The 14868-nt window shown below is 53.9% G+C and overlaps 2 protein-coding genes across 3 annotated transcripts in view; both read right to left on the reverse strand.

Annotated features, from left to right (window-relative positions):
- Positions 1 to 829: 829 nt before the first annotated feature.
- Positions 830 to 3248, reverse strand: S100A4 (S100 calcium binding protein A4). The gene is made up of 3 exons (XM_005910007.3): positions 3093 to 3248; positions 2133 to 2288; positions 830 to 1129 (listed from the first exon to the last, which is right to left on the reverse strand). Exons 2-3 carry the CDS (start codon positions 2271 to 2273, stop codon positions 965 to 967), a joined length of 306 nt encoding a protein of 101 aa, XP_005910069.1. The 5' UTR covers positions 2274 to 2288; positions 3093 to 3248; the 3' UTR covers positions 830 to 964.
- A 1037-nt stretch (positions 3249 to 4285) lies between these two features.
- Positions 4286 to 14868, reverse strand: part of S100A3 (S100 calcium binding protein A3) — a 29694-nt gene continuing 19111 nt past the window's right edge. The window contains exons 1-4 of one of the 2 annotated variants that reach the window (XM_005910008.2): positions 7568 to 8336; positions 7391 to 7451; positions 5393 to 5532; positions 4287 to 4960 (exon numbers count right to left, since the gene is read on the reverse strand). In XM_005910008.2, coding sequence (XP_005910070.1) covers positions 4796 to 4960; positions 5393 to 5527 — 300 coding nt within the window. In that variant the 5' untranslated portion in view covers positions 5528 to 5532; positions 7391 to 7451; positions 7568 to 8336 and the 3' untranslated portion in view covers positions 4287 to 4795. Of the gene's footprint in view, positions 4961 to 5392; positions 5533 to 7390; positions 7452 to 7567; positions 8337 to 14868 lie in introns of those variants that run through there. The other variant, XM_070367192.1, reaches the window with a different exon arrangement.

Here is a 14868-nt window from a genome sequence, read left to right on the forward strand (position 1 = left end):
GCAGCAGCAAGGAGGAGGGGAGTCTCAATTCACTTATAAAATCTCATGCCTAGAATTTTGTCTCCAAAACTCTGGTCGCCTCCCACTATCTCCCTCCCTCCCAGCACAGTTACTGTCCACTCTTCAGTTCCAAGGTCCTTTGTCCTCCTCTGATGGAACATGACTGTTAACTGGTAACAAATCTCATCCCAGGGCCTCCAGAGAGATAGGCTTAGAGAAGGATGATATTCTCATGCTGTGGCCATCAACCTGCCCTTCCTCCATGTCACCTCCCTGATCTGACCCTGGACAGGAAGGATTCATCTCTCCTGGGGTCTGAAGCCAGGGCACTGGAACAGGTGGCAGGCGGGACCCGAACTGTAAGTGTCAGGATTGAGCCTTCCTCCCCATTCCACTCTGGCCTCACTACTTCCTCCCCATGACTCAGTCCTTTCCCCACCACCCCAGGGCACCCACACTCCATTCCAGACCCCAGCCAGGAGCAGATGTGACCTCCGAATCCATCCCAGCCTCAGTCAGAGGTCCTGCCAGAGGCAAGGCTGGGGAGGTGGGATGGGTGAGAACACTGGCTAAGATCCTACAGCTGGGACATTCCAAGCGTCTGGGGTCCCTTTCCCTGCCTTTGACCCCATCCAGAGTCGCCTCTGTCCGCCACACACATGCACAGTCCCCGACATCCGTCTCCCACCTTCACTAGTCTGCTCTCCACTCTCCACAAGATGAGAACTCAGCTCCCAGCATCCTCCATTACCCCCGCCCCACTGCCCCCGCAACGCATCACTCAGGCCCCACCCCCACGCCCCCGGAGTTTCTCAGACCATCAGCCTCATAGCTTTCAAGAATCTTTATTGAACTTGTTCAGTATGGTGCTCACGTCTGGAGGAGCCAGGGTGAGCTGATGTGCCCACCGCCAACAGGGAAGACCCCAGCTGGCAGCCCCCCACCACCCACACCTGAGGAGCCTTCACTTTTTCCGGGGTTGCTTATCAGGGAAACCTTCGAAGAACTCATTGCACATCATGGCGATGCAGGACAGGAAGACGCAGTACTCCTGGAAGTCCACCTCGTTGTCCTTGTTGCAGTCCAGGTTGCTCATCAGTTTCTGGAACGCAGTTTCATCCGTCCTTTTCTGCAGGAGGAAGAGGCTACGGGTAGAAACCGGAAGCGAGGTCGGGGGTGGGGGAGTAGGGCAGAGCTAGGACTGGGTGAGGCTTGAGCTCCAGATGGGAGCTCAGGAAGGCACAGGCACCCCTGTGGGGCCCGGCTTTGGACCTCCAGCCCTAGGGGCTAAGCTACCCCTCAGATGACGTCTGAGGACCTGGGTACAACTGCGTAACAGAGACCACAGCCTCTTCTGCCAAGGTCATTTTAAGAGTCCAATTATACAATGGTCATGAAAGCGTAAAGGTTGATACAGATGGCAACTGGGATTGCTCAGGAGAATTCTGTAGGTGTGTGAGTGTCTCCAGAGAACTATATCTTCATGTCCACAAGCCAAATAGAAACTCAAAAATGGTTTATGGGGCGAGCGGATGGTGATAAAATAGGAATATGAGATTAACAGATATACACTACTGTATATAAAAGAGATAAGCAACAAGGATTTACTGTATAACACAGGGAACTGTATTCAGTATTGTGTAATAACTTATAATGGACAAGAATCTGAAAAAATAGATGTGTATATATAGCTAAATCACTTTGCTGTACACCTGAAATGAACACACTATAAATCAACGATATTTCAACTAAAAAAAAAAAAGAATAAGAAGGCATATAACTTTCACAGAATCTTAAAAAAAAAAAAAAGAGGTTCATTGCTGGAGTGATGGCAAGAGTTCGACCATCGCGGTTCATGATCTCAGCTTTAAACACGGACTTCCTTGGGAAGTTACTTAGCCTCTCTGAGCATCAGTTTCCCTCCAGGGAAGTTGTACAGAGCACCGTACCCTATCTGCTCACTCTGCCCTCTTTCTGAGGGTGCTAGGAAGTAAGCGGTGGGTGCTCACCGTGCTTTGGCCACAGGCACCCAGGGTAAGCTCTCTGCCCGGAAATTGCCCATGTCAGCAGCTGATGCCAGCTGTAGGTAATGCTGAACAGAGGACAGGTGCCTCCCAGGCAGTATCACTCACCCCCAAGAAGCTGGGCAGCTCCCGGGTCAGCAGCTCCTTTAGCTCAGACTTGTTGAGCTTGAACTTGTCACCCTCCTTGCCCGAGTACTTGTGGAAGGTGGACACCATCACATCGAGGGCCTTCTCCAGGGGGTATGCCATGGCAGCAGTCAGGAGCTGGGGGCAGGGTCACAGAGACAACCTTATTTTCCCACCCCACCCCCAGCTATGTATTTGTAAATGCCCCCACTCCCATCCCTCAGGGAGCACATCTCCCATCCAGAAAGGGGTTCAGCTCCTAGCGGGAGAGGGAAATGTATGCTTGGGGCAGCGAACCCCTGCAGGGCTCCGGGTTCCAGGCAGCCAACTCCCCAGCAGCACTTCCTCCACCCTCACTTGGTCCCTTCACCCACTCCTGAGCTCAGCCCACAGCAGCCCCACCCCAGCCCATTCTTTCCCCCTCCCAGCACTGGGCTGGGCGAGGCTGCTGGAGGCTTGCCCAGGGGCCTAGCGGAAAAAACCAGTGCATAGGGAGGGGCAGGGTGAGGTGGCAGAGGCACGGATGCAGGGGAGGGACGGGGAGGCCACCCTCCCTTGGGCCGGGCTGCTGGTGCAGGACCGAGGCTCCTAGGACATAACCAGCCAGAGCCCACAGGCGCCTTCTGCCTTCACTGTGCTTTCCACACCCAAGTGTGCCACCCAGCAGACACCAGCCAACGTGCACACCCACCAGTCACATACGGCAGCAACGCCACACGCAAGCCCCGGCATCACAGAACCCCTCAGACAGTCCCCACCAGCCACCTGCACGCTTGTTGTTCTTTCCTGAATGCACACACACACCACCCACCCCAGAGCCTCCACATCGGAATCTCACATCTGGACCTGTTTAGCGCCTCTGGCTCCCACCCACCCCCCTTCCTCCTGCCCCCAGCCTCGGCCTGACACCCCTTGCATGCCAGCCCGGCGACCACAACTCACCAAGAGAGAGGAAGTGCTGGGGAGAGATGATGGGGAGAGAGGAAGAATGGGGAGAACCCAGCAGTCTGACCTATTTATACCCGGGCCAGGCCCTGCCCATGGCAGGGGATGGGGGAGAACGGGACCCAGCCCTCCTATCGTGGGCTGATGTGGTGAACACAGTGGCCCCCCTCCACCCCTCTCCACCCGCCCAGCCTGGAAAGCCAGCTTCCTGCCCCAGCAGGCACAGACGAACATGGGAGAGCCCCAGGGGCACAGGCAGGGGCCTGGAGGGTGGGTGTGCACAGCTCTGCTTGAGTTTTAGGGAGCTGGGGGAAGGGACAGGCTGTGCCTGGGGCATGAGGGACAAGGAGGACGTGTCCCTCCAGGCAGCCGGCATAGAGGGGTGGAAGGTGGCAGGTGGGAAACTGCCCTGGGATGTGGCAGCCCGAGAACACAGGGAGGGCCCCTCAGGTTCGGTGCGGGGGATGGCTCATGCTGCCCTGCGCCCCTCCCCAAAGAGCTTCCTACTATGTTGAGTGAGCCCCGGGACAGGAGCTGGGGGTCTGGGAGGAGGAACAGGCTAACACCCAAAGGAGGCTTGGGGACCCCCACAGGCACATCCTTGGAGAAAGGCACTGTGGCAGGAGTGATGGAATGGGGAAGGAGAGGCATGCCTTGGGGCTCAGGGATGGACTGAAGAGACCAAGAGCGGTCGGGTGGCAGAGGGCGTTGGAAGGGGGCTTATATTTGGCAGAGGGCGTTGGGAGGGGGCTTAGATTTGGGATGGGTGTCAGGGATGAAGAGGGCAGGGAGCGGAGGAAAGTTAGAGGTGATGCAGCACAAAATGAGGGGAGGCAGGGATCAGCGGAACCTCCCAGCGTAAGGTATGAGCTCAGGGGTTGAGGGAGGGTCAGGAGTCGGGGGTTAAACCCCTCAGGTGGCTGTGACTTCAAGCAGAGGGGTCTGCCTGAAGGTCTCTCTCCTTCCCCCTTCAACAGCAGAGCACCCCTCCCCAGATGATCAGGGAGCAGCACCCTAGTCCAACCCCTAATCCCATTAGTGCTGCACTCTGGGCTCTCATAGCCCAGGGCGGGGAACAGACTCGCCCTCTCCCCTACGGCCCCACCCTCCTCCCAGAACATCGGGTCTGGGGGATTGAGTTTGACCCCCCTCTCACCTCCTTCACAGCCCAAGGGAGCTTCTTCTTCAGAGACCCGCCATATACAGACAGACAGAGAGCCCCCCAACTATCCTCCCATGGACATTGTCCCCGAGTTGCCCCCATGCCTTCCTGCTGGACATTGGGACCATTTCATTTCCGCAGGGTCTGAAACTGCCCTCAACCTCCTGTCCTCCCGTGGAAAAGTCCAGGGAGGGGTGATGCCCCAGTGCCGTCATCTCAGAAGAACCAAAGGAAGCCAAGTGATGCCAGTTCTTTATTAGGAACAAAAGAGGCCTTTGCCGCCACAATCTCTCTCCCAGACATGCTCTTCTGGGCCTTGACAGCCACCACCCCTGTGGCTGGTGGGGGGAGGCAGCGGCTGGCTGCTCTTCAGATCACTAGCTGTGGTTCTGGGGATGGTCCCCTCGTGTTTCCTGGACTCATGGGTTGACACACCAGGGGCAAACCTGGGAGAGTCTAGAAGGAGGGGCCCGGGGGGCTGGGAAGGGGAGAGCTGACGGGCCCAGGATGACCTCGGGGCAGAGCCAGAGCGGCTCCGTTACTGGGCGCAGGAGGGCTTCAGGGGACTGTCCTTGAAGTACTCATGGCAGTAGATACAGAGGCAAGCGAGCAAGCGCATGTACTCCACAAAATCCACCTGGCAATCCTTGTTGGTGTCCAGGACGCTGATGAACTGCTTGTAGTCACACTCCCGGAGCGTCGTCTGTGCGGGGTGGGGCGGGGAGGGATGAGGAGGCAGGCTGAGGAGGGCAGAGCAGCCTGGTGCACACATCCCTCCCCTCCACGCCTCCTCCCCGCCATCCGCAACCCACGCCCCTTCGGGGTCAACCTCAGCCTCCCTGTTCTGAGGATTCACCGTGTCAGTTTCCCTCCCAAACCCTCTTTCTCAGCCCATTTACGGAACGTGTGTTCTTCACAGAGCTCTCCCTCAGTCTTCCCAACTGCCCTGCCAGTCTGGGAGGTGATTTTCTTCCACTTTACAGATGAAGAAACTGAGATTCCGGTTGTGCCCATTTCCCTCCCAGCACCCCTCCCCACAGTCTAACCTCCACCCCCTTGTGCCCCAGACTCTGAGCAGGGTCTCTTCGCAGAATTCAAGCAGTGCTTCCCTTGGGGGCTAAGCCCAGGTGCTCACCGGGGCCCAGGTAGGCAGCTCCTTCTCCAGGAGTTCCTTGAACTTCGCCTGGCAGAGCGGGTTTCCAGAGAACTGTGAATATTCCTGAAAGGTGCGCACGAGAGTAGCCAACGCCTGCTCCAGAAGACTGGCCATATTGCCTGTCATGGAACAAAGGTGGGACTCATGGCAGAAGCCAAGTCAACCCCTCTCTAACCGCTGCACTCTAAGTGTCCCAGGGACTGAGCCCAGACCTGGATTAACCCCCTACGCACTTCCAACCCCACAAGCTCCCCCTCCTCTGAGCAGCCCTCCTTGACTACACCAGCTCCTCGTTTATTTTCCGACCGCCCCCACCGTCTCCCACCACCACCACTTGTTCTGTTTCTGGACAGAGGCCTTAATTGCCCAACATCACTGCAAACCCCTCAGGGAGAGCGGCCCACTCGTCACCTCACTCCCCCACAGCAGTGGTAGTTCAGTCACTAAGTCATATTGGACTCTTTTGTGGCCCCATGAACCGTAGCCAGCCAGGCTCCTCTGTCCAGGGGATTCTCCAGGTTCTTACTGGAGTAGTTTGCCACTTCCTTCTCCAGAGGATCTTCCTAATCCAGGGATCAAACACTGGGTCTCCTGCCTTGCAGGGGTTCTTTACCATCTGAGCAACCAGGGAAACCCCCACTTATTGTCTCCATCTTTTCTCATCTGACACCCAACCATAGCTCAGTCCGGCTCTGCATCACCCTCTGAGACACAGCCCCCTGAGCCTAGAATCTTCCTCCCCTTCAGGACCCCAGAGCCCCTTCCATAGGAACCTGCACGGAGATCCTTGCTCTGGGCTCCCAGCCTCAGGTCCTTGGCAAAGCTGAGCATCCTTAGAGAGTCAGGTCTCAGAGGAACCCCTACAGTCTCACCACCACCCTCTCACCATCCCTTCTGCCCTGAACTCAGGGAAGCTGCATGCAAAGATCCACTATGCCTCTGACTAGCTGTGCAGGCGAGGATGAGCCATTTAAGGTCTCAGGTGCCTTATCTGTGAAATGGGGTTAATCCCACCTCACAGACCTAATCGGGGACCTGAATCAGATGGTCTCTGGAGACAACCAGCTCCGGTAGGGACCAGTCTGTGATCTGCCCCAACTATAGCCATCACCCTGACCCCTGAGGGTCTTGAGACAGAAGGCTCTGCAGACAGCTACCCCGTTCTGTTAGAGGAGAAGCCCTCCTCAGAATTGCCCACCCACCCCCATTACATTGGCCCCTCCCACCGCCCTCCTGGGAGATGCCTCCAGCCTGGGGAAACCCTAAGGCAGCCAGGAAGGCACGTGTTGTTTCCACGTGAGCTGAGTGACTCACTCCTGGTTCCCCCAGGGGACAGGAGTCCTGCAGCATGTGGCAGCCTGGGCCAAGGCTCTCTCCCTCCCTAATGATTTGTCCTCTGCTGGGCGCTGTGGATGGTCAAGAGTAGGGAGAGACAATAGGGTTAAGTGCTGCCTGGGGTTTAACGCTTTGTGACAGCCCAGGATTGGAGCAGAGTTCCGGGTTCCCAGGAGAGGAAAGGGCGATGATGGCAGGGAATAGGAAAATGCAGAGAGGCTGAACTGCCCTTCTGGGTTCCTGCCAGCCTGCCTGGCGCCACCACTGTGGCTTTTTCAGGAGCTCGGTGCCTGGAGACTAGAGGGAATCCCCTCTTGCCCGCCTCCCTGGCCCATCTCACCCCTCTGGGAGGAATGAAGGGAGTGGGTGAGGGGGAAATTAACTGTGGGCAACAGCAGTGCCTTAAGCCCATCATCCCCATCCCTCGGCCAGACCTCAGCTCTGCACACCCCCTAAACCCAAGCTCCCCAGCATCCCCTTACTGTACCATGGAATCCCTGAGTCCATCACCAGACTCCCTTCACCTCATTAATTCCTGCTGTGGTCATCCCTCTGCCCTCAAGCTCAGACTCTGAGCCAGGAAACAGAACTCGGGCTGACCAACACCCAACCCAGGGCAGGACCCAAGCAGCTGGCACTCACCACTGATGTTGGCGTTTCAAGTGGAGGAACCCAGACACAGGACATCCCTATTTGTAGCCTCCTGATGAAGGAAGGGAGTAATTATGGGGCGATCCAAGTAGGTCAAGCTCAGGATGCCCCCAGGGGCTCCCCTGCCTCCCTCCCTGGCAACTCCTACTACAAACGCCACTCACACACCTAGCCATGCATACATCAAAGGCTGAAGACACCACCACCTCTTCATTTTCCCTCTGGCCTCCCCCAGCGTTGGGAACAGGCCATGGCCTCCTGTCCATCTCCCTCCTGCATGGTTAGAGGAGACAGGTCATTCATCACAGCCACCCTCCATCTCTTCATGCTGAAGAGGCATCCCAGAAGAAGGATGGACACATTTTTGCCTCACCCCAAGAGAATCCCCGTGCCAGAGAGGATCTTGGTGAGCCTCTGGTTCAGCTCCCCCATTTATGGTGAGACCACTGAGCCCATCAGACACTCTCCTGGCTAGATCCCCAGACCGACAGTCTTTGTGATGGGGGCATAGCCCTGGTGGCTCAGATGGTAAAGAATCTACTTGCAATGCAGGAGACTGGGGTTCAATCCCTGGGTCGGGAAGATCCCCTGGAGTAGGGAATGGCTACCCACTGCAGTGTTCTTGGCCTGGAGAATTCCATAGACAGAGGAGCCTGGGGGGCTACAGTCCATGGGCTCACAAAGAGTCAGCTACAACTGAGCTACTAACATTTTCACTTTCAAAGGGACAAAATAGGTGATTAAATAGGTAATCCCACTAGGGGATGGTAAGTGGAAAAATACGGAAGACCCCTGAATGTTAATGATTACTCAAGAAAGCAGGTCTGTTGCTGTTTAGTCGCTCAGTCGTGTCCGACTCTTTGCAACCCCGTGGACTGCACCCCGCCAGGCTCCTCTGTCCATGGGATTTCCCAGGCAAGGATACTGGAGTGGGTTGCCAGTTCCTTCTCCAGGAGATCTTCCTGACCCAGAGATCAAACCCACATCATTGGCAGGTGAATTTTTTACCACTGAGTCACCAGGGAAGCCTGAAAGCAGGTTTGCTTAACCACGAAACCGAGCAGGCTTCCTTAGCAACAAACCACACAAAAGAAGCACAAGACACCCCCCAAAACAAGGAAACAGTGGCAGCATGAGACCCACATCCTGTGCAGCGAGCTCAGTCAGCTGAGGATCCCTAGGATATGCTGTCTGTACACATTAAGAAAACATTCATTTGTGAACCTAGCTTAACTATGTAGAGACAAGCTCAACCTGGAGGAGGAGCTAACGATAGAAGCATTGATGTCTACTCAAGAAAGACAAAGAAGGTCTTCTCTCCCTCCCCATTTTTCCTCTGATTATAAAACTGTAGCCCAGTAAGGTCTCACAGTGTGGCATCTCTCGTCCTCCCGCTTGTAAGTCTCACAAGCATCCTATTCCAGTAAATCATTTCTTCACTATGTCACTTCGCCTCTCCCTGAATTCTTTTCTGTGCTGAGACGTAAAGAACTACGGTACTGGAGCTCTTTGGAGCCCCTGAAACAGCACCTAAGGGTTTTGCTTGGACACATTGGGTGGAAAACTGCTTGCTTCCCTAGGGGATCATCAGCAGAATGCCTTGAGACCCGGGAGGAAGGCGTGCTGCTCCTAGGGGCCCTTCTGGAAGGCTAGGCTGTGTTTTCCTGGTTGCCCCCTCACCCCACCCCACCAAGCACAGACTCTCGCCAGGGCAGCCTGGAGCTAGAGCTCTTGTGTCCTGTCCTCCTGGCTCCACATGGCACCAAGGCCGAGCTCCCTGCACTCCCTTGGGGTGGGGTAGCTTTCCTCTGGTTTGGGGCTTAACGGTATAGCCCTTTGGGGTCCCAGCATTATGTGGGGTGACCCCTTTGCCTCCGCGCCTCAAATGAACCCTTCCTCTTTCCACAAACAAAGCCAAAGGTCACTTTGGCTCAGTTTAGTGATGTCCTCAGGATATGAGGGGCCTGGTACCAGGCTCTCTTCCTGGAATCTGCTTTCACTTAGATTTTGATCTCATTCCTTACCGCCTTGTGAGCTCTTTAATGCTTTAAAAAGCTGTTTTTATTCTCTCCAGAACTTTTTGTTGTTTTTAGCTGGAACAGGCACAGATCACCATATTACCAGAAATGGAAATCCCTTCATATCACTTCTCTCCTCCCGCCCCTCATCCCTGGGCCCGAGAGACCCCTCCTCATTTCTCAGAAAGAGAACTCAAGATCCAGAAGAGTGTGGAATGGGGAAGAAACCCTAATGCTTATGGGGCAGCCAGAGAGTTCATGACACCTTGGCCTCCCTTGAGTCCCCCTGCACCTGCAGCTCAACCTTCAGCCATCAGCTGCCTGAAGACTCAGCCCCTTTAAATGAGGGAACTAAGCAGTGGGAGGGCCGGGAAGGGAGGGCTGTGATTATCTCTGTTTTATAGGCAAGGAATTACGGGGAGTAGGGGACAGAAGCAGGGGGCCAGTGTGGACCAGCGATTAACTCAGTTCTGGGTCAAGCACTCGTTCCCACCTGTGCCACCTCAGGAATGCCACGAGCAGCCACCTTCCTTAAGCAGATCACCTCACCTCTCTAGGCCTCATTTTTGTCATCTGTGGATGACCAAGGAAAATAATGGTCACCGTTTCATAGGACTGCTGTGAGGCATAAATGAGTTAGTATGTACACGGCTCATAGACAAATACGCTGGCACCTGGTGAGCATGTGAATGTTAGCTGAAAGGCAGGTGACTTGCCCAAGTCACACAGCTAATTAGTGACGGGGTTAGAGCCGTTCATGACTCATGTCAGTATTCATTTTATTTTTTTAAAGTATACTTATTTTTGGCTGCGCTGGGTCTTCGTTGCTGCACAATGGGCTTTCTCTAGTTGTGAGGACCGAGGGCTGCTCTTCACTGCAGTGTAAAGGCTTCTCATTGCCGTGGCTTTTCTTGTTGCAGAAAAAGAACGGGCTCTAGGCACACGCGGGCTGGGTTGCTCCATAGCATGTGGAATCTTCCCAGTCCAAGGATCAAACCTGTGTCCCCTGCATTGGCAGGTGGATTCCTAGCCACTGCACCACCAAGAAGTCCTCATGTGAATATTTAGAAGCACCTCTCCTAGGCATTGGAGGTACAGCCATAAACAAAACAGACAAAATCCAAGTTCTGTGGAAAGGACCCTCTAACGCAGGCAAGAAACGGTAACAAACATACGTATGAGAGATGGGTAACATAAATGCAAGGGAGAGCAGGAAAGCAGGGCTACAGTTGTGGGCCTGGGGTACTCTATGTGAGTGGTCAAGGAAGAGCCGGGCCACTGCTCCCCGTCTGAGTCCTTATCCCCCAGCCCTTCCTGTTTCCCAGCCTGGCTGCACCTCCCAGGACTCCTCCCCTTTGTTTGCCCAGACTGAGGCAGGCAGGCGCTCACCCTAGGAGGTGACAGCTGAGGGGAGTGCCGGGAGCCATCTCCTGGCATATTGCATACTGAGTGCAGCACTTTCACAGAATAATCTTTCAGGATCTGGAATAGCTCAACTGGAATTCTATCACTGCCCGGGAGCCAGCGTGAGGAACTCCGCCCATGGCAAAGGTCATGAGGAAGGAGGCTCGGCATACGCAAAGGCGGGATCGAGCCGCAGGAGTCCCCCTGGAAATTCTCGAGCATCTACCCCCAAAACCAGAGTCTGCCTACTTTCTGCTTTGTGCTTTCACCTACACCTCTGACTTTACAGGGGGCTGTCCCCCACTACCTCTCTCTGAAAAAAGAGTTAACTTACAGCTCCAGTTAATAAAGTTCCTGGGTGTGATAGTGTTTCAACCTACAAACTCCTTTGGAATTCCTCTAGCCTGCCTGAATAGGTTTTTCCAGCCACATGTGATTGTTCAGAGCCTCCCAACTGTGAGAGGCATGAGATGTTGTAAACTGTCTAAACACAGATTCCTTTGAGCAGTTAAAAGATTGATTAGAAATTGTATTGGTGAAGGGTTTTTCACTTGTTGGGCCAATGTTTGCTGCTAAGTCTCCATATCCCTTACCTGCTGTGTCCCTGGCAGTGTATTGATTAATATAATTGGTGTAAGTAGTAGCTTTAACGTTTGTAATCTTGGACCCTTGAGTTAATTCTTTTTCTTGTTATAGCCCATCACACCTTTGCCCTATAGGAATGCAACTTTATCTAATGCTTTTGGAGGGTGGCGCCTGACTTTAGAATAATCACCTTTAGAGAAAAATAAGTTTCTTAAAATGTTAACAGGCCTCCGGGCCAGAAGATGATGCAAATCACCTAAACTTTTGCATATGATAAGTTTGCAGGAAGAAAGCCTGGCTTACTGCATGACTCTACCCCTTCCCCCATTATCCTCTGTGCATAACTTAAGGTATAAAAACTACTTTGGAAAATAAAGTGCGGGCCTTGTTCACCGAAGCTTGGTCTCCTCATGTCGTTCTTTCTCTCACCTTCTGGCTGAATTATTCAGCCTCTTTTCTCCACTGAATTTCCTCACTGAGCTATCCTTATTTAACCACTCTTTGTATCTTTAATTAACATTTAAGTAAGCTGTTGTTTCCTGATCGCTGAAGCCCGTCTCCCCTTTGAAACCCCTGGATCCACCGGGGCTGGACCCCGGCAGGGAGGGTGGGTGGACTGGGAGGTCTGGGAGGAGATGCTTTGGGGCTGGAGGACTGTCATGAGAAGCCCTCTTCACTGAGCCCTCACTCTGAGCTCCGCCACCCTCCTCTCTCCACCTTGAGGTCCTTTACCTTGTTTGGGTCTTGATTTTTTTTTTTTTTTTGATCTGGAAGATTCCTGCCCTGAGACTTCAGTGTGAAAGTTCTTCATATCATTTGACGGTCCTGTGGAGCGTGTGAGAGCTGAGGGCCCCGCATCTAACTCAGCAACCCCACGCAAAATCCCCCACTCAGTGGGGGCAGCAGGAAGAGAAGCAGATGCTCTCTGACCTGGCAGGACTGTCCCTCCTCTCTGTCTCCCCTCCCTCCTCGCCTCGGTCCCCCACTATCACCACCCTCACCTTACAAAGGCCTCTGGGAAACCCCCTGGCCCCTGGAAGGTCCGTGTCTGGTTCTGCATCTCAGGGAGAAATAAGATGAAATGCCCTGGAGCGTCCAAACATTCCTGTGCTTGTGCCACAAGGACCTGGGCCCAAGGGACAGGGTGACCCCACCCCCCAGTCTCATAGCCCTGTGGGGGTCAGTGAACCTCCTCAAACTGACTCATCTCCTCTCTCTCATCATCTGAGCCCAGTGTGGAGAGAGTGTGGGAAGGGGTATTTGATTTACCAAGGCTGGAGGCAGGGAGGCCTTTGCTACAGAATTAGGGAATGGGGGTGGGGAGAGAATCTGAACTGGGATCAAAGAGAACCTGTAGAGTTTAGACCTACTACCTCTTTTGAGTGCCTAGTCAATGCCTGACTCTGCCCATTTCCTGGATGGGAGCCCTGAGTTGGTGAGGAGTTCAAATGACCTAAAGGTGGGAGCATGGGGAGCCTCATTTGGGTGGCTCCTATTGAAGGCAGGAGAAGGGGACAACAGAAGATGAGATGGTTTGTTGGCATCACCGACTCGATGGACATGAGTCTGAGCAAGCTCTGGGAACTGGTGATGGACAGACAGGGAAGCCTGGAGCACTGCAGTCCATGGGGTCGCAAAGAGTCAGACACAACTAAGCGACTGAACTGAACTGAACTGTCTCAGAATCCACCTTTGCCTTCTGCCCTCTTTTCTTGCAGGACAGACCTTGAAGAGCAAAGAGCAGAGTCGCAATGGGACACAATGGAAGGGGAGATATATTTCCCTGAGGTTCTGCTCCCTGCCCTAATTCCAGGAGAAAATGAGAGAGAATCTGGCCAGCAGGCCCCTGAGCAGCAAGCACCGTTTTCCAGACCCTCCTGCTCTCTGCCTTGGCACAGAGATTTGCAGGGAGTGGTGGGATGAGGGAAGATTACTGAGACCAGCTAGGAAACTCATGTGTTTGTTAGTTTGTCAAATACACAGAAAGAAATTTGTCCCATTAGGTGCCTAGCCAGTCGGGGAACAGTTCCAGAAGCAGCCAACCGTGGCCAGTCTCCACCAGCCCAAACAGCCCCAGAATCTGGGACAGAGTGCCAGCAGAAGCCAGGATCCACTGCAAGCAGTCACACTATGGCCATGCGATCACCAAGAAGTGGACCCACTTCCCCATGTCTTCAGGATCAAGAAACCAAGGGCATCTGGACTCTGCCCAGCCAGGTCCCCTTCATCTCACACAAAGCCCAAGGGGAAGGAGAGGAAGGCCCAGGCTGTCACCTGCATGTCCCTTAAGCAGGAGCCCCTTTCTCGCAGACTTGGGACAAATTCCAGTACCGCTCCCTGTATAACTTCTGTTGCTGCTGTTCAGTCACTAAGTCATGCCAGATTCTTTTGCAATCCCAAGGACTGTAGCTCCTCTGTCCATGAGATTTCCCAGGCAAGAATACTGGAGTGGGTAGCCATTCCCTACTCCCGGGAATCTTCCTGACACAGGGATCAAACCCATGTCTCCTGAACTGCAGGCAGATCCTGTACCACTGGGCCACCTCTCCCAGCCCCTATGTCCTCCTCTGTGAAATGTGGAGGGACAGAGCTGCAGGCTGTTCACCGTGGGGGTGGACTCAGGGAGGGGGAACCTGAAGCAGCGGGTGGGCACCCAACTCCATGTCCCCGCAGAGAACACTGAGCTCCGAGGCCCGGCCAGCAGCCAGAGACAACCTGTCCTGACTTTACAACCGGTGTTAGAAGTGATACAGCCCTCACACAACTGCTGTGAAGAGTCAGTGGGATGTTGCTCGAACAGGCCTATCAGAGAGCCTGGCCAAAACGAGAGTGCCTTGAATGGCAGACGCTTCCTCCTTTTGATTTCCTTATCTGTAAAAGGGGCCTAATGATAGTTCTCTGGGGGGTTACCATGGGGCTGAAGAAACAGTGTTCCTGAAAGCAGCTTTGGGAACTGCTGTGGAAATGTTAATTACCATTATCATACATCCCTGACCTGTATTCACTGGTTCCTCTCCCTACAGGGTATTATATTAGGAAATAGGCTCCTCTCTTTTCATTGCTCTGCCTGCCCAACCTTGCCCAGCAACAGTTAAAGCGGAACAGTAAGAACAATCAGGGTGTCTCACTCCTTATTTTGGGGGAGCTTTTGTCTGAGCTACTCTGTAAGCAGTTCCCAAGCAGCAAAGCTTGCCAGGGAAGTGAGAAAAGTAAGAAAGTAATTCACAAAAATATTGTCTATTACTTGTCTATTATCCATCCCCCCTTTCCTTTTCGTTAAAACTCTTTTTCACTCCTCGCTTCCACTGCAGGGGGCATGGGTTGGATCCCTAGTGGAGGAGCTAAGATCCTGCATGCTTCATGGTTCAGCCAAAAAAAAGGAGCTCTTCAATTCGAGTAGAATTTAGAGAAAATATAGAGCGCCCAGGACAGCCGTAGTACAAGGTCATGTTAGTTGCTCTG

Source organism: Bos mutus, chromosome 3, assembly GCF_027580195.1.
Source record: "Bos mutus isolate GX-2022 chromosome 3, NWIPB_WYAK_1.1, whole genome shotgun sequence".
NCBI classification, from domain to species: domain Eukaryota; kingdom Metazoa; phylum Chordata; class Mammalia; order Artiodactyla; family Bovidae; genus Bos; species Bos mutus.

Coding starts and splice junctions, on each gene's coding strand:
- S100A4 (XM_005910007.3), bottom strand. CDS start 2,273: ATGGCATACCCCCTGGAGAAGGCCCTCGATGTGATGGTGTCCACCTTC. Junction 1,130..2,132: donor AGCTGCCCAGCTTCTTGGGG/GTGAGTGATACT, acceptor TTCCTCCTGCAG/AAAAGGACGGATGAAACTGC.